Source organism: Athene noctua, chromosome 1, assembly GCF_965140245.1.
Source record: "Athene noctua chromosome 1, bAthNoc1.hap1.1, whole genome shotgun sequence".
Taxonomy (NCBI): domain Eukaryota; kingdom Metazoa; phylum Chordata; class Aves; order Strigiformes; family Strigidae; genus Athene; species Athene noctua.
In genome coordinates this window covers 22,122,114-22,141,654 of record NC_134037.1, presented here as the reverse complement: position 1 = coordinate 22,141,654, position 19,541 = coordinate 22,122,114, and the positions used below count along the sequence as shown (strand labels likewise).

The 19,541-nt window shown below is 34.0% G+C and overlaps 1 protein-coding gene across 1 annotated transcript in view; it reads right to left on the bottom strand.

Moving 5' to 3' along the window:
* Window positions 1–310: 310 nt before the first annotated feature.
* PXDN (peroxidasin) overlaps window positions 311–19,541 on the bottom strand; it is an 87,639-nt gene continuing 68,408 nt past the window's right edge. The window contains exons 18-23 of the mRNA XM_074895707.1: window positions 19,358–19,492; window positions 16,073–16,281; window positions 7,820–7,940; window positions 5,227–5,359; window positions 3,883–3,996; window positions 311–3,253 (exon numbers count right to left, since the gene is read on the bottom strand). Of these exons, the coding sequence (XP_074751808.1) occupies window positions 3,131–3,253; window positions 3,883–3,996; window positions 5,227–5,359; window positions 7,820–7,940; window positions 16,073–16,281; window positions 19,358–19,492 (835 nt within the window). The 3' untranslated portion in view covers window positions 311–3,130. The remainder of the gene's footprint in view (window positions 3,254–3,882; window positions 3,997–5,226; window positions 5,360–7,819; window positions 7,941–16,072; window positions 16,282–19,357; window positions 19,493–19,541) is intronic.

The following is a 19,541-nucleotide window of genomic DNA, read 5'->3' as shown; positions in this document are numbered from 1 at the left end:
AAGAGTTTTCAAATACATATTTGTGTTAAGAAATAAGCGTATTTTTAAATATCCTTTCTGAGTCTACATGTAGTTTTTCCCACCTAGAAGAGAATAGTGAATAGATACTTTAACTCTATGTGTCATAATATTAAAGAACCTACTGAATCTACATGATTCATTAGCTGGTTGCTTAGTTCTCAAAAATGGAGTCTTGATCATGACAAACCTGCATAAGATAAGTAATACAGATCTTTGATAAAAGTCTACACACTGGAATGTCCAGAAAATAATCTAAATGACACGTGTAACAAGAAGAAATCACTTGGAATTTACTTGGAAATGTGGCCCATTTTATTTTAACTGAAAGGCATTCATTATACAGTGCAAACAGTTCTTTGGTAAATTTACTGATTAAAATAAAAACAACAAAGACTTTGTTTTAGGTAACATTAAAAAAGAAAATAAATATGTAAAATTTGCAACATATTACAGCAATATTCTCACAGTGGATACTGAGGAAATAGTCATCTAGCCATTGGCCACTGTTTCAGAAATGTTAAAATCAATGCTGATTCTGCAGACACTGCAATAAAACTGAGTTAGTACAACCCATGACTGATTACATTTTAAACTGTGGATGAAGACCTGTTTTTCCTGAATGGTTTATAATCAGATGGATGGAAGAAAATAACTCACTATTACACTTGTTTAAGCATATCCAGACTCCTAAGCCCATTTTATATACCATATGAATAAACAGTGAACAACAAAGAAAACCTCCCACTTTACTCTGGAGGCTGGAGAAAAGGAACAATCAGATATAAGGTATTATTTTATAATGTATAAATGGAAACTCTCTTCTCCTATAAGCGGAAATCTTGAGAAAGTTTATTTAATATAAAATTGGAATAAAAGAATGCAAGTAGTAACCAGCTGGATGTATTACTGCCTTATTTAACTGTTTAGACAGTTAAATAATATTTGGTTTAGCTCTGCAATCCTTCCTCTTTGAGGAATTCCTGCTATAGGTCAATGGGAGTTCCATCTGAGTTGGAATTACAGGACGAGACATGTGGTTTGGACTCTCAACAAAAGTCAACAAAATACCGGAGTATCAAAGAAATACAGGAATGACAACCTCTAAGAACCATATGATACTCAAACATGCTCGCCACACACAATTTCTACAAGTATTAACATAGAAAATTACATAAGTCAAAACATTGTATATAAAATCAATTAAAATATTCTTAAAAATATAAACTGTAGTTCCATGTGTACCTCTACCACACACCTTTAACACACCACTCACATGTACATATTGCTCCTACCATAATATGAAACAAGTTTCTGTAGTAAGCTTTAAAGATACACCAAAGTTTTGATGTATGTCACGGTATCAGTTTATCAATTTAGAAATTATTAACGTTAGTAATCAGAGAAATTATGTGCCAAGATATTGTAGTGGAACTCATATTGCTGTGCTAGGTTAGTTATTAGACAGGTATTTGATCTACCATACAATATTTAAGTATTCAGTCTGCATAATCTGAAATGTTCAAAATGAGAATGTTAATTTTGTGCAGATTTATTTGATAACCAAATCTCTGTTCCCTAAATTTGAACAATAAACTCAGAAGTCAGTGAACTATATAACTAAAGAAGAGCTCTGGTTCTTGTGAGTCCTGATTTAGGATTTAAGGACAGAGCCATAAACTCTAACATATTAAGTATTCAGGGAGAGAATCAATTCTGAATAAACACAAAAAGGCTGTAAAATGAGGTATGATAGTTGTCCTTCACTGAATATAATATATAATTCCTGGTCAGAAATATGCATTTTGTTTCTAAAAACTACACAACTTTGAAATGCTAGTGTAGACATATACTCTATAACGTTAAACATTTATTAAATGGGAAATAAAGTCCATTGGCAGACCATTTTTAACATGAATGATAAAAATACTGAGGTAAAAATACATACGCATTAGATGAAACTGGAAAAAAAAATATTAAAAAATCAAATACCTTGTCAGAAAAAGTAGTCAATCCACAATTAATCATGATGCTTGATTTTGATTGTTCTTTTTTTCAACAAACAGTGCCACAATATAATCAGGAACATATGTCTATTGACAGTATGCACAATGAATCAGTAGGAATCTTTGTATACAAAATGGCATGTGACATCTTTTCACATTTTCAAAACAGGGCCATACAAATACGTGAGCTGATCTGAGATCAAAAGAAGCATGCTTTAAAACCGGACTGAATGGTCTTGTTACAATGGTTTAAAATAAATGAAACAAACAAAAAAAAAAGTTGCCAAGCAATTACATATGTTTTGACAAAAAGGATTATGTTCATTTTAAGATCAAATGCTACTTTGTCACGTATGTTTTCGTAGAATGAGGAACACTGTCAATTAGATCTGTATTATACATTGTTGCTTTTTATATCTTCCAATTAAAATTGTTTATATTTTCTTACTAATTCTATCTTTTTTGGTTTGAAAATTTTGATTAATTTAACTCCTTGAATTAATGAAAGGATGTTGAAAGTTGTAGTGTACTTTATTTCCTTGCTGGTCTAGACACAGAAATGATCGTGTGATTCAACGGAATTTCCATGCATAGGTGTTTGTAGAAACTGGCCCTCTATGGCATCTCTTTGGGGACAGTGACAGTTTTCCTTTTCCCTGCATTTACTAAATAATAACAAAGACCTATATATCAAGTCAGACTGGTACTGAAAAGGGATAGTAAACTTTGAATTTTGCTAATTAAAGATAGGAAACAAAGTGTTTGTTTTAGAGTAAGTCTTAAGCCCAGTCATTTTGGGTACCTAAAACTACCTGACAGTGTTCTTTTAAAGTAGCACCAGTTTGAGTTTGTCTAACCTGAGAAGTTTAACACACAATTAACTTTGACCTGTTTGCTAATTTCCCTTTCATTAATTTTTGCATTGTGATTACCTTCATGGGCAGAAAATAAAATGATACATTATGATATACTGTTACAGCACCATTAGAATATTGTAAATCTTGATTTCTTGCTGTTGTTATTTAGACTGTAGTTACCTGTTTTTGCCATCAGCAGGCATTGATATGATCTGAGGAGTATGCACCCTAAATCCTTAAAAAACAGACTTATGGCTTCTTTTTATTAATATTTTGTTTTAAGCAGACTGGACAGCAATCTCCTTTAACCTTCACAGGTGCTTCGCAGTCAGCCGGTGGGCATGATTCTACAAAACAGGTAATCTGACCAACCTGTGACAGGAAAAAAGTAATAAAACCTACTTAGCTACATGTTCCAAACAAGAAATACATTTTTATATTATTGAAAAACATGTTCTAACTCATCCTCTCTAAGATCTTGGCTACTATGACCAAGTCCACATAGTTTATTCCAGCATAAACTTACATCTGAGAAGGCTCGCTATTTTAAACCATCTTTAATGGAGCAGTATACCATTTTATCCAATGTTCAGGCATGAAACTCTGGGATACCAAGTACTAACATATTTCTATTACTATCTTTTTAAAAATTTCAACATGATGAAAGAAAATTAAAATCTAGCACTAAGTTAGATGAGCTTTTATTGATTTTTATGCATTTTAGTAGACTTTTTCAAGAAGTCTCTCACTTTGCAGTTAATTTTGCCAGTACAACTATACATCAATGAAAATGGAAATATAATAAAAGTGTATAAAGGCTGGATTGAAAACCAGTGTCAAGGGCAGGGATATCTGAACAATATAATTTTTTTGCACAAAATAACTGAAGATCCATGAAAAACCAATTAGCAACTATTAACCAGACATTATTGGGAACAAAACTGTTTTAGAAGCAGAATCTAATGTAATTTCTGTCTCAGAGTGGATTTCCACATACTTACTTTGCATTCACACACAGTACAAGGGTCCCTTTTCCAGGTTTCATTGCTGGAATATGATTTACCCTTTTCATCAGTGCAATCAGTTTTACTGAGGCGTGATTCAAGTTTTTTTATCTGAAAACATAAAAAAAAAAAGTTAATAACTGAATCAAAGAAAGGTTTTTATTTGTGCAACATATCAGTTTTTTCTCTTATGCTACATAATCTATGATAAATACTTGACTGGGTTTTTCTTCTCACTACTTAGTGAGATAATGCTAAACACTGGAAACAGGTAATATGTATGGAAACAGTCTTTCAAAAGAAAAGTAACAGAAGATACATCTTTCTTACCACTGGAATATACAATTAGAGCATACAAAGAGGAACAAACTACATGTGACATATATGGAAAGACAAATCTAAACTTTCAAAAATGTGTGAATGAAAAGGAGGGGAAAAAAAAACCCCAACCAATTAAAAATTCTTGGATCTCAATTTTTTTTAATGATGTAAAAAAAGAGGTTATAATGATTAGTTTATCTTGCTGATTGTGTTTTTCTTGGAAACAGTAATTAGGAAGACACAATTTTTCTCAGTCCCTCAGTCTTTTTTACATCCCAAAAACCCCAGAACTGACTGATATGTAATAAGTCTTAACATAGTATTTCTGATGTCAAAATGGGAGCACTGAAGCTGCAGTACAGCAATGATTAAATAATATAATCAAAGATAGAATCATCTTACTATGTGAATAAATACACGATTCATACCTATAGACTACATGGAAAAGCTGCTCTGGATGGACTTAATTAATCCAGGTAAACATTCTAGCACACTTTGGATTTGTCTGTCCTGTATGGTACATATTTTTAAACCTGAATTCCACTATGGCTGTGATTTCCTGAATAATTTATTTATGCCACATTGTAAAAGTCTTCTCTAAGTAATTTAGTTCTTAACTGTGTTTATAGCTGTACTCTGGAATATTACTTATGAAGTCTACATTTTAATCATACCTTTACATAGATTCTATGCATTTCAGATAGGAAAAAAAAATTATCAATTCTACAGGCAGATTTTTAGAGAAAGACTAATTTCATGTTTAGTATACAAAGGTTACACAAAACTTCATATTCAGAAGTCAAAAGGGTCTAATTGGAGAATATTTGAGTCTGATTTCAAAAGAACATAGAAATAAAGAATAACGACACACCATGTTATGTGTTGTGTTTTCTTTGAGATACTATGTGGCGAGTTTTGGCTGCAGTGGATGTCTAAATATTGAAAACATAAGAGGATTAATGTTAGGAAAACATTATAAATTAAATCTACAATTAGAAACTATCCATAATAGTACCTTACCTGGTTTCTGAGGCTTGAAATAGTTTTTTGCATTTCCAAAACAAATTCTTTGAAGTCATTCACTGCGGGCATGTTTGTATTTTCATTAGATGCTGATGTGGCATTATGAAAATATTTGCTCTGTTTCACGGAACTGCAACAAATGAATGCCAAGTCAGGATATTCATCTAACTGATTTTTGTTCGGCTAGATATTTTAGGACACTTAGCAAAAATGTAAAAGAAGAGCAATCAACAAATGTAGGAACTGTATGAACCACAACGGCACACAAAGACGCACTGGTGCTGAAGGCAGCCTCAGGGCAGGTGAGCTGTGGATTACTGTTCATATCACTAGCAATAGGGTATTTCTTCTATTTAGAAAAATAATGTATTTCATGCAGGGGGACACAAAGTTGTCATCATTGACACTGTAGGGCTTCACCTTAAATTCTCTGGGAAACCTCTTGAGCTTCCAATATGAAAGCAGACAACAGTGAAAGAATCTTAAAAATTTTTACTTCCCAACATGAAATTCACATTTTGCATTCAGATTCATAGTTTCTGCCTCTATATGCTTATTAGCAAAGTGCATATTTAAAAAAATACAACTTTAGAAAGGAAAAAGTTGGTTTTCATAAATATATGATAAGTACTTTTAGATATGAACATATCCATGTGTTCCATTTCAACTAACATTTGAAATCAATACTGATTATTGTACATAAAATCTGGAGTCTTTTGTCTATAGCTCTTTTCAGCTGACACCTGATGTACAAGAGATGTACAACACTAAATTGTGTTAATCTGTTGATGGGAAACATTTATCAAAGGAATTTTCCATATCCAATAATAATATTACTTGGCACCACTTAGGAAAACATGTATTCAAAACCAAAGATAACAGTAATTATTAAGTCACTTATTACATTAAGATCCTTGAATCCATACAAGCATTCCTACTTTGTTAGCATATCTTCTCCAGAACTAAGGGATACCCAAAGCATGAACTGGTAAAGAAATCCTCTCTCATATAATAGGGGTCATGATTTATAATCTTCCTGTATAAACTAAACCAGCACTTATTGGCAGGTGTTTAAGCTACTTAGTTTCCCATAGTTTTTCATCTAAATTAAATAAAAAGAACTTCAAACAACATAACATGCCAAAATTCAAGTAAACCAGCTGCTACTGTATAATAAAAACTTTAATCTTCCCCACCTGCTCAAGTTATTGAAAATGAGAAAGAAAAAAATGGAGAAAAAAATCTCACCATGAATGCAATTTAAATACAAAGAGCATGAGAACTGATGAGACTGTTAAAGGACTGAGCTTGCTGAGGTTACTTTAGATTTATTTATGATATAAATATTGTACATTTACTATTTTGCAGTCCTAATTAGTAATTGGACTGTTATAGCCTTTTGAGCTTAATTTCTGAAACAGAGTCAAACAGCAAGCTAATGAGAATAAGCTACTTCTCAGATATAAGTATTTCTTTTTTCTTGCTTTCATTTTTATTTAATTTAACCCCCTCTAAAGTTTTAGAATTATGGGATTAGCATCTTTAAAAAGTGAATTGCTGTTTTGTAAATTTAAAAACTTCTAACAATTCACTTACAAAGACAGACAAAACAGCCTTCTTCAAGGAATACTTTAAAGGAACCTTTCTTTTTCTATTGTCTATGAGTAAGCTTATACTTAGTTGCTGTCTTCTCTTGTCTAAAATCCTAAAGATCTAAAGGCTCTGTTAATTCAGGAGAGTTTCCTATCAATTAAGTGAAATATAATGGTGGTGTTTCTTCAGTGCTATAACATCTGCAGGAGTATTTGAAACTGCTGAAAGAAATTTAGCTGTCTACATATCTGTCTAGCTGCTTTCCTTGCCAGAGCGGGTAAACTCTGCCTGGTAGTCTCGGTAGAGTAGATGATTTTATTTGTCAAAAGAACACATGCTATGTTAGAAGACCTGGCCTGAAGGATCTTCACAAGAAATGTTTGGTCCAAGCAGAACTCATTTCATTCGGCTAGCTCTAAGTTTTGATTCCCTGGAAATTGTATGGACCCTGTGATCATTTCTGACTGACTTTCTTGTTAATTTTATTTACTCCCTCGCTAGAGTATTTTGAGGATTAGGGAGTTATAAGCAAGACTGTAGCAGTACTGTTCTTCATTCCTTCTCTAGGAGCAATACCTACCATTATCACAAATTTTTGTGCTAGTATTGTCAACAATTGTTTTCCTCCTATTTCTACAAGAAGACATAGCAGCTCCAAGGAGGAAAGAAAATAGTTTTGTTTGGTTACTTCAGGCACAGTAGGAATGTGGGATTCCAAATCCCCCACATTATGCTTCATTACCAAGGTTTTCTGTGAAATGCACAGGAAGAAAAAAAGCACTACACTGTGTCACTCACAGAGAGTCTTACTCAACTTTGAGCTTGAAAAAAAAAGGTTTGCTGTTAGCAGATATGCAGTGTCAGAATGAAATACATCAATCATTAACTTGAGAAAGCAGACACTTGTGTGGTATGCACTTACAAGGAAATCATTCCATTTCTTTCCACTTTGAAAACACATGTATTTTCATACTTTAAAAAAATATTAAAATCTCACCTTACTGTTTTGGATATTTTCATTTTCTTCAAGGGCTTGTCCTCCTTAAAGCTGTAATCAAGAGAACGTCTTCCCCGAAAGTGATATGAGAATGCATTAAACTGTCCTCTAGTTCTGCAGTCTGAAATTAAACAAGAAATTACACATAAACTATGGTATAATTCAGCAGCTATAATATTAATATGGTTTTACAGTGTCTTTTTAATTGACCACGGTAAATCATACACTCAGACTGATCCCTCTGGAATCAGTTTGATGGCAATTAAATACGTCTCAGAGATACAAAATTTAAGCCAGTTGGATATAGAGAATTTGGTTATTCACAGACCAGCTTTTTCATATGAAACAAGGGAATATAGATTATTTTCACAAATATATCAGTGCTACTTTATTCTTTTCACTTCTGAAATTTCCATTAATTATTTTCTGCTTTTGGAATGGGGTAGTTACATATGGAGGAAACCAATGACAGAAAAAACCAGCCTGTTGCTTTCTCATCTATTCCAGGCATTATTATTTGGATTTTTTGGCATTTGAAAGAGAATCTTTCATTAAATCCTGGAGAACATTTACAGACACAATTTATTGGTTGATCAGTCCTATTTCCAAATTTGAGAGACTTGAAGGCATCACCTGTCCCATAGACCCTAAGACACTTTTCACCACAGAGTGAAAATCTCAAGCCTGAGAATCATGACAGAAATCTAAGATCTTGAGGATGTCTTCACAGGATAAATTTTATTTCATGTGACTTAGCCTTCCAAACCCAGTGAGCATTTGGAAGGAGTCCCATTTAAAAAAGAAAAGAAAACAAAACTGGAACAGTGCTTTGGAGAAGAGACAATGAGAAAATAGAAGCTTTCTCATTTCTGTTCACAGAAGCTTTAAAACAAAAGTTATAATGGGCCAAGCTGCAGCAGAAACCAACAGCATGTCCAACTGTAAGCAGAAAGAGCCTGCTAAGAAAACAGAAGGGAAAGCTGAGATACAGAATCCCATGGAGTTATCCCAGCTAAATCTGGCATTAGCAGAATGAGCCATGAACGCGACTGAACAGGGGAAGAAGTAATTTCCCTGAGTGTTTCTCTTAACTTGCACCAGAACAAACTTATTCAGAAAGTCAATAACATTTTAGAAAGTATTTTTCTGGAATTTAGCAGTAGGTAGATCAAATACCTAAAGTATTAACACAAATAATTGCACGAGTTTCAAGTCAGTAAGAAGAGCCTCAAAACACTGTTGAACAGAGCAACTTGAGAAACAAATGTAAAGTTGCTCTGTGATTATACAAAAATAAGTATCTTGGACTACTTTTAATTGTATTGGACTTTTACTTAAATTAGACTATTACAGTTTCCCTGTTAGGAAAAAATTAGTTTGTCTATGGTTTAATATCAATTAAGATAGAAAAGAACCTCACAAAAAAAAAGTACTGATTGATTTTCAGTTCAAAACCAATACCTACAGATCATTCTTGAACAGTTTATCCACAATTCTCCTTCCCTTTTCTTTCCTTGCAGCTTGTCCCATTCTTGAGTAAGTTTATTACCTTCCTCCTATAATAACAGCAGCACCAAAGAACCAGACAATATTTACTGCTGACATATTGTTCATTCTTCTTGTGTGTTCTGCTGTTTCTCACACAATCTTTTTGCTGCCCACTCAGAAACTAAGCTTGTTCAGACGGGAACAGATCACTGTGTCGGTAAGATGCTTGGTATGAAGGCATTTTTGATCACCCTTAAATACTGCTGTATTTAGTATGATGAGAAAAGAGGTCACGCTCTGAAGGGCCACTGGAGAAAGAACTAGTTTTGGTCAGAGGAATTTTTTTTCTTAAAGCAATCTGCTGCTTAGTTTTCCTGAGTGTCATAGAAATAGTTTCTTTTGGAAGCAATTTGTGAAAGGTTTCTGCTATCCTCTTTTGTTTAGTAACTGCTAAGGTCTTCTCACATAATATAGACCTTTTTTTCTGGTACAGTAATACAATGGCCCATTGTTTTTTTATTCCTAGGCTGATTTTTAAAAACAAAGGTCTGAAATCCTGGGAAGGTTTTATCACCTTAGGCTGGTAAATATGAGAACCATATGCTCAGTGGCAGCTTCGAGTATACAGACCTGACATTTCTGTAGTTTTTAAAGACTCTAATATGTCAACTTGACAAATGAACAACCCTCGTTCTTGGTTTCTGTTCCGGGTATGAGGAAGAGGATTGCCATTGCTGAGTGGTTCAGGACAGAATGCTCTAGCTTTCAGAAAGCCTAAACCAAGAAGTTTCTCCCTCTCTTTTTTTTTTTCCTTTTTAAATGAAGCAGTAGTAGTAAATGTGAAAAATGAGCCTAAAATTCTGCTTATTTCAGTCTACCTAAAATTTCCCCATATTAGCCATACCCAGTCCAATTCATTTTATGCACAAAAGCTGAATGTTTAAAAGCAACCTAAGCATTCTTTTTTTCTGTGGACAATGTTTTCTTCCAGAAACTAGGTATTGTTACACTGAAAGTGTCAAGATAATCCATTTGTATATGGAAACCATGTTCACATCTTTAGAAAATCCTACAAGGTTTTAAAAATGCACCTATAATGCAAATTGGACAGAAAAACCCCTGATATTTAGAAGCATTGAGCACTCGTAATTCCCAGTGAATCACCTCTCAAAATCTGGGTCAAGGAGAATTAATCTAACATTACATTAAACCAAAACAACTTGGGAGACTTAGAGAATGTGCACAAAAGCACATATACTGTAACTATTACTTCTATTTGATTACACTTCAATTCTCTGAGATTTATTGTAGTGAACTAAGTTGCTATTACTATAAGGATTTGAATGTATCTAAGAAATCATAGTCATGCCAGTGGGAGCAGTAAAAGGGAGGAGAAACACTGAAAATGTCTGAAATGTTGGAAGATTTTTTTGAGTAGATGTTTTCACAAAGCAGCTGCTTAAAAATACACAACACAGGAAAAGGACTTTTCACCCCAAATGAAGACCTAACCCAAAATACCTTTGTTTTGTTATTGCTAAATAGGCCACAACCCTTCAACATTACACTGCACTTTTTAATTTCTTCTTTTGAATCAGACTTTCTAATGAATAAGAAATTAAATAGCAGCAAAATTGTAATTTATTGGTCTAAAATTCAACAGTGATCTGCTCAGATTAGAACAGATGTATTTTGCATAGGCAGTATTTAAACATCTGGACAAAAATAATGGTATAGAAGGTAGCAGATGAAGTGACAACCCAGACTATCATATCTCAGCTGAAACACTGGGGAATTCTAATAATAAAGGATGCTCTCTGTAGTCTACCTCAAAGCTCACAGACTGATGCTACCAAAACTGCAAGACTCAGACATCATTGGGAAAGCAAATATCCAGATAATTCACTGAAGATGACTATATAAATTGTTAATATATGGCTAATGATAGCCTAAAGACATTTAAAAACACATCATAACTTTGTGATCTGAATAGGTTTTGGATGGCCTGCAGGAAGATAAAGGAGAACCGTTAGGTTCTTGACACCAAACCAAAGCAAATACAATCTCCCCAGAAGAAAAATTAAACAAGACTAGTTAAAAAGTTCTGCAAATCAGAACCATGCATCTTTTGGAACATAAGTATCAAAGATCCGTGAGAAAAAATAATTTCAGTCAGACTGAAAATCCATAGCAATTTGGAAATTTGAAAAGTAAGGATGCTAAGAACTGACCTGTCCATTAGACTGTAAAGGTGTCAGTGTCTTAGAAAGGCAACAACAGTCCAAAGGAAAGATGGAAATTCTTCAACTGCCTAGTTTTGCAGACATCACTAAGACACCTTCATTAGGACTCTTTCCCACACAAGTTTCCTTTTCAGTCAATGGACACTGATGCACAGAGAGTGAAGACTAAATTATCCTTTAGAGGCATCTCTTTCTCTACTGCATGCAGCAGGACTTCAACAGGGTGGGATCTTAGATCTGGGGGCTCACTCAGGAGTTTGGGTTTAAACACAATGAATGACAGCCTAATGCTTCTCTCCTGCTTTTCAGTAAGGATGGCAACTACTGACATGAAACCCCTGGTAGCAAAGACAAAGCAGTGTCACAGATTAAGTCTCCTTATTTTAAGTTTATGAATTAGAACTGTATTTTACTGATTATGGATACCTGAAAAAGATAAAATATTCTTGGTTTGGATGAAGCAAAAATACTGATTCTCTCTCAAAAAATATGTAATCATATAGAAATGCTGGATGATATTAAATGTATTTCTATTCAAAGAAAAAAGGATGTAATCCTTAAAATTACAGACCATGGAACTTTATTTTAGTAGCCTGGCATAGTCTGAATTGTTATTAAGCTAATATACACTGTCTTTAAGTATAAATTTAAATGTAAAAATATACATTTGATTGTAGAAAGCAAAAATATATATGACATGACAGAAGCAAACCACAAGATCTGCGTAAAGAGAAAACATATTTAGGCATAAATTGCTCATTTCAGTATTTTGAAGAGTTCTTGATCTATTGTCACAAAGCATCTTGCAATCTCACACTGTGACTTCTGTTAACATGTTAAAATGTCAGTCTTCTACAGCATTTAGTGCTTAGTCTAGAGTTGCTCAGTATTTTCACTGAAGATGAAAGGGAATAATGAGAAGTGCATAATAAGATATAATACTAGAAGTAAAAGGCAGACAATTTTTAACTTGGAATAAAGCACAATCATTAAAACAAATAGTAGATGCCTTTCTAGAAGCAATGCTTAAAAGATTAATGTGGTCAGAACAGAAGCAACAGATGGCATATTTGTTGGTCTGGTCTTAAAATGCACGAGTTCATAAATATAGATCTGTCCTACCAGAAGACCATGTATAAATGTACCCACATTAAGAATGTGTCTTAACTCTTCTAATGAAATTCAGTGAACATGTTTAATAATAATTTGTATAAGGCTGCTTTCCTGAATTAAACAAAAAATAACAGTATCTGATACAGGAGATATGTTGGTGGCAAACTAAGAACTAGTTAAGAAAAATAATCTTCCTAAATCAGTTTATGCTTATGAGGATGACTTGCATCTTGTCTGAATCACTTCCTCCTGGGTCATTGTTTGACATAGAGCAAAAGGCTAACGATATTTTTCATTTCAATTAAAAAAAAAAAAGTGAAACTTTTAAAGGCTCACAATGGAATGCGTTTCAAATTTACATATTTAAGTAAAACCGTGTTACCATTTGAGCCAGTATGTCTTAGCACCTAATTTCTAGTCTTTTACATAATTTGTCTCACAAAAAATATTTGGCATAAACATAAGAGTATGCTTATATTTAAGGGAAGAGGTTTACCCTTTCTGTATTTTGGGTTCAGAACTGAGATACAAAGTCAGTAAGAGTAATCATGGAAGTATACACTGAGTACTTTAAAAAAAAAAAGTTTTTTATTTTCACTAGAGAGCCTAAAAAAAGCACTGGAAGTTTCTTGTTTGGAAAATCTGGAGCTTGAATGCTTTTTGCTCAAATAAAGAGCTGCAGTAAATCTGCAGTAATTCCTCACTGTCTCTGACAAGACAACAAAAGTTAGAAAGTGAAGGAAACCATAAGAAAAACTTATGTGGAACTCCTTATTCCCACCATAAACTAGTAATTCTGTTGTATGATTTGTTAACTGAATTCTAAAGATAATCTGATATTGTTATTATAAAAAGCAATAATGCTTTGCTTTGTAAGAAATAAATACTAGTTTTATTCAAGAAATCTAAGTAGTAGCTTTTTGTAACTAAGTTTTTCTATTCTTCATGTGGAAAAGTATTTTGACTTGAACAAAACAGGAAGGGTAACAGAAACAGATGTGTTTTTTAACCAGGCTGAAAGAGCTGAACTTATGGGTCACTTTTTAAACATACATAAAGTGCAGTGAACAGTATTCTGTATTCTAAATTTTAACTGACAATAATTTTAATTATAAAATAATCAGAAGTATTTTAAATGTAGAAAACGGTTTACTTTTTCTTTTAAATAATAAACAATAATAAATTCAAAGAAAGAAGAACCCAGAATGTGTTTAACTTAAAGTAAATGCTGTTCCTGAATGTATGCTGTGTATGCCCCCCACCTCAGAGCAGTGCTAAGTCCCTAGTGCTACAGAATGAAATAAATTTTTAAAATTAATTGCTTAAACCTGGATTCCCACAGAAAACGTTACACCTATTCATCCATGCAAGAAAGCAGTTCAAGCCATGCATCCTCTGTTTGCAATTCATTAACTTCTGCACAGACTTCAAAAGAGTTCAGAAGAAGGGGATACAGATAGACAATTTTTTAAAGAACATTAGTTATCTACCCTTTCTTTTACTTGGCAGTTGTCTAACTGTACTACATCCAGTAGTATTCTCTGGTAGTAACATTCTTGAATGAAAATACAAACTAGGCTAGTGAATGGCTGAATACTCTAAAGACCTTCCAAAGATAACATCTGCTCTAGAAGGCTCAGCGATAACATAACATTTAGAAAATCAACACATAATTTCTCAGAACAGCTTTACAATTTTTCAAAATTTATATAATTAATGTATTTGTGAAACTGTCTGTCAAACTTCATGAACCATGGCAAAATGAACTTACCCTGAACTGGTAGAATATTATTTATTTGCTTATGATAAAGCATTTGAAGAGTGATAATTGATCTGCTCTCAGTGCTTCTGGCATACGTCAGAGTTATTTTGAAGAGATCCTGGAAGCCTTTGCATTAAAATGTGTCAACCATATCTAGAGTTTTATAAGCTATTATCTATTTGGGAATGGCAAACATGGTAAATATTGTTTAAATAATCTGAATAACCTAAAAAAAAAAAAAACTGGGGGAAATTGTACAAGATTTCTTTGAAATCTACAGTATTTATTTTTCCTAGTCTAACACAGATAACTGACATTTTGAACCAAGTCTTCCATGGAAGAATTTTTTTAGACAGTGATTTATTATTTAAAGAGTTTTTTACTGGACAAGACAATACAGTAGTCAGTTTAAAGCTAATGGTACAATATCTTTGAATAGTAAATCTCTATTTACTTTTTTCATTTTTAATGGTACCTGAGTTTGTTCTCATGGCAAAGTCACCCTAGTTGTAATCCTTCCTCAGTATCTACTGTATTTGTACCAGGTTGAAAGGACATCATCAGTTTACCCTTTACCTAGTGCCTTAAATTCTCAACTATATCACCAAAGGACTCTCAGTCATCAGGGACAATTATATTTTAACAAAAGAGTTAAATGAACACTAGTGGAAGAGCATGACCTCTCTCAGAAATACAATCCAATGGTTCCTTATTTGCATACCTTTTGTCAGAATACAGAACAGCCTACACAGCAGTAGTAAACTCAAGAGAAACAGCAGTAGAAGAGATAAAGAACTCAGATCCAGACACCTTTTGTCAGCAAATGTACAAGATACTGGTATTGAAAGCTAGGTTCTTACTAGGTAAATTGTAAGATTCTAATGATCATCAACTGATAGTACCATTACCCTCTCTAATAAGTTTTTTCCAGTTAGTAATTTGTTTCACAGAAATTTCTAGATAATCAGAGTTCCACAGAGAATTTCCAAAAATTCCCGAATATACTTTTTCAGCCGGGGCACATAATTCACCTTTTGTCAAAAGAAAATTAAAACACTGTCAAGAAGATCTCAATAAAGAGAAGTCATTGTCCTCTGAAGCATTTTGTTGTTGATGCTACTGCAAACCATTCTGCAAATCTGTGTGATGCAGAGATTCTCTTGGGAAGAGACCTTCTAACTATGTTACAGATGCAGTGAAGTCTGATGTGATGATGGATAAAGAGAAGCTATGCAGAAAATCTGTATATGATATAGAAGCCAACATACATGCCACAAAGCAACATGGGATTCTGAGTGTCCTGTATTTCATGCAGCTAAGTAAACCCTGTTTCTGGAGACAAAAAGTTTATTTCTGAATATTTCTGAAGAAAAACAAAACACCCCACTGTCCTAACTTTTGAAGGAGATGGCAACGAACAAGAATCCACAAAAGGAAGAAAACAGGGAAACACAATGCTCAAATCTAAGCTATGTTTAGAATGTGTCTGTTTAATATAAAAAGGGAATAATCACTCACTTAACAAGGGTTGTAGTCCAGATTTGAGTTTATAACATCTTAACAAAAACTGAACAAATGTCTTCTTAAAATAAAATGGACACTAAACAAAGCACACATTAATACACCCATATCCACCAGTATACAGACCTTCACAGCAATCTTGCCACATCCTGAGGTCCAGTTTAGGAATATCTTCACAGCTACTATATCCATGTGGGAATTCAGCTACCTTAAAGACATCATGTTGTACCCTGGTTATGTTGTCACCATTATCACACAAAACTCTGGCAAGAGAAGTCTGCTTGATCTGAGTAAGTTGAGCAGGCGTGAACACACCTGGGTTCTCATACCATAACCTGTAATCTCACAGAAAAGACAAGTTTGCTAGTGAAAAAACAAAACACACAGTTTTCTAGAGATATTGCAACACTGTATTCAGAATTAATTATTCCATAAATCCTGTTCTCAACTTTACATTGTATCTGAGGGAGTGATCCATACGCCAAAACATAAGCTCTTGGTGTCACTTCAGCCCTAACTGCTCTCATGCTGACACTCTGGGTTTGTATGGCAGGGTTTTTGGTAGCGGAGGAGGGGGATACTGAGGAGGCTCCTGTGAGGAGCTGCTAGAAGCATCTCCAGCTCCAAGTCAGACCCATCTCTGGCCAAGGCTGAGACCATTAGTGATGGTGGCTGCACCTCTGTCATAATGTATTTAATAAGGGGAACCTGCAGCAGAGGTAAGAGTTGGAGTGAAGGAAACACCTGTGCAGACACCAAGGTCAGTGAAGAAAGAGAAGAAAGAAGAGCAGTTTGTGAAGAGCTGCAGCCCTGTGAGAAGGACCCCATGCTAGAGCAGGGGAAGAGTGTGAGGTGTCCTCCCCCTGAGGAGGAAGGAGCAGCAGAGACAATGGGTGATGAACTGACTGTAACCTTCATTCCCTGTCCCCCTGTGCCACTCAACGGGAGGAGGTCGAGAAATCAGGAGTAAAGCTGAGCCCAGGAAGAAGGGAGGGATGGAGGGAAGGTGTTTTTAAGATGTAGTTACACTTCTTACTGTCCTACTCTATTTTGATTGGTAAATTAGTAGTGGCTGTGCTGTACAAATTAAATTGATGTTTTGTTCTCCAAACTGAACCTGTCTTTTGCCTGTGAATGAGCCTTCCCTGTCCTTGCCTGAACCCCTGAGACTTTTGTTATTTTCTCCTCCCCATCCCACCAGGTGAGAAGTGTGAGCAAGCGGCTGTGTGGTGCTTTTCTGCCTGCTGGGCTTTAAACCATGACAGGGCTGAAGTCTTCAGCAAATCCTTTGCTCTCTCTTCTAGTCCCATTTTGATGACTTGGGTATCTTTGGACATCTAAAATGGCACTAGACTACCAAGTTTAGGGTTTTCTTAATGCAGAGGCTTAAATTACCACAAACTTCTTTCTCCAGGCAACTTCCCTATGGGTATGAAAAAGTTTGATAGAATTGCTGAGAGTAGAAGAATGGTTAATCTAGATCTAGAAGAATGAAGATAAATGAAGACAAATGAAATTGTTTAATTTAGTAAGGACTTTTTCTTCCATAAAACTATTTTGATGACTATACTAATTCAGGGACTTATTAATATATGCTGTTAATTCATTATTTTCAAGGAGGAAACATTGTGGTTTTGAATAATTTATTTTTCATACATAAAGTGCTAAAAGCCTGTTATCAGTTAAAATATAAATAATACATTACTACGAAAAGCAAGCCAGCCCTTGGAAAAGAAAGTGTTTTAAGTTACTGTCCAGGAGTTGAACACATTTTACACTATTTTAACATGTAAGAAATGCTCACTCTGATACCGTTTACATCTCACAAAACTGTAAAGTTATAATTCTATATTGATACTTTTTTCTACCTATTTCAACCAAAAATAAGTAGGAAGCTCTTTAAACTTTATGAAAATCAACATCATATTTATACTAAACTTAGAAGAATGGTCAACAAATTTCATTTTACCTAGTTATTGTATCATTTTCATAAAGCATTGGACAGCGGTCAATTAATTTCCAAGTACTGGGATCAGAAAAACAGATTCTGAAATTTCCATCTTGACGTGAAGTTAGGCTCCCTTCAAACATCACTCCTTTTCCCTGCACAGGCACATTTGTTTTGCATGGTGCTGGCAGCTTTGATCCTCTGCCCATTGTAAACGCTTTTCAAAGAAGTTAGAGTTGCTTTCATTATGTCTAATAATATTTTACTATTTGCTGGCATGTTGTTTCAAAACATTTGTATTCTTTGGACAGCAGAATCCCATTTCCTAAATATTCAATGTTTTCCTACAGCTTCTAAATGTTGTTTCAGGGAAAAAAAAAAAAAAAAAGCCTTTGCTGGATAAATGCACACAGGCATACACAAAAAGGCAGTATCATTATCCTGTTTTGACACAAATAGGTACTTGTCACCAGCAATCTGGAGCTCATACAGCATATATTTCTTGTTCTATTCCCTCTGCCTCCAGGCAAGAGACATTTATGTTTCACAGCTTAATTTTAAAACAGATTTTATGTACGAAAGTTGTTTTTAAAAAAACATACAAAAAGGCTTGTGTTATTGACTACAGAAATAAAAAAGCCTTTATACTATCTTAAGTGGCAATTTTATAACTTACATAAAGCAAATAACATTAGATAAAGTGAATCAAATCTAATTTCCTCATTCTTCCTCTGTTTTCCTTTCACTAGGATGGGACTAATCAGCATAAGTCTTTCTACCTTCATGCCATGCAACTAATAAGTCACAAATAACGTTAAAATGAGAGAAATGTTTATTTTCAGATTCTGAACAAGTGTGTTGAAAGTATGCAAAGGAGATCTGGCTGCTGTAACAACAGCAATCACTATTTTCCTATTTCAGGTACTGTACAAACTGAAAATGAGAAATTGCTTATAATATGCATGTAAAGTGATTTAAGAACAATTACCAAATTGAATTCTTTGGGATAACTCATCTTCTTTTGAGACTCTTCTGGTGCATACACTGCTTGCTTTGAAATATGTATAGGGATTTTATACAGAGAGTGATACTTTTCCAACCTATGCTTAAGTAACGGAGATGGTTAAAGTGTCTCAACCACCACAACTCCTTTGCCAATAAAATAATTAAATAACAATGAAAGGAGATGAGTAACATCCCCTTTTCAGAAAGGTAAGTGACTTGAATAAGTGGTAAAAGGAAACTCATCATGTATTGGCTGTTGTGGTTTTTGGAGGTCAATATGACATAGAAAGTAACAGATTTAAAAAATAAAGTTTTAAAACCTGTATTCTTCATCTTTTCAATTATGCATTAAAATCGTAAGTGTAAAATGGAGTTTGGTTTGGAAAAAAGACATTGCGACTGTTATTAATCATCCTCTGTTTAAAACTAAGTTTAGTTTCCATGTTATTTCAGTTTACCTGTCTCCATCCCGAATACGCCTAAACTGTGTGCTTAACAGACACATCAAAGTTGGCCCCAGTCGGCTCCCTGGAACTAAGTCTTCTACCATTAGAGCAGGAAACAAGTCTATGTTCAGTGGGGAACCATACAACCTATAAATAGAAAAACACAAATATTTAATATCAAGTATTTTACATTTAC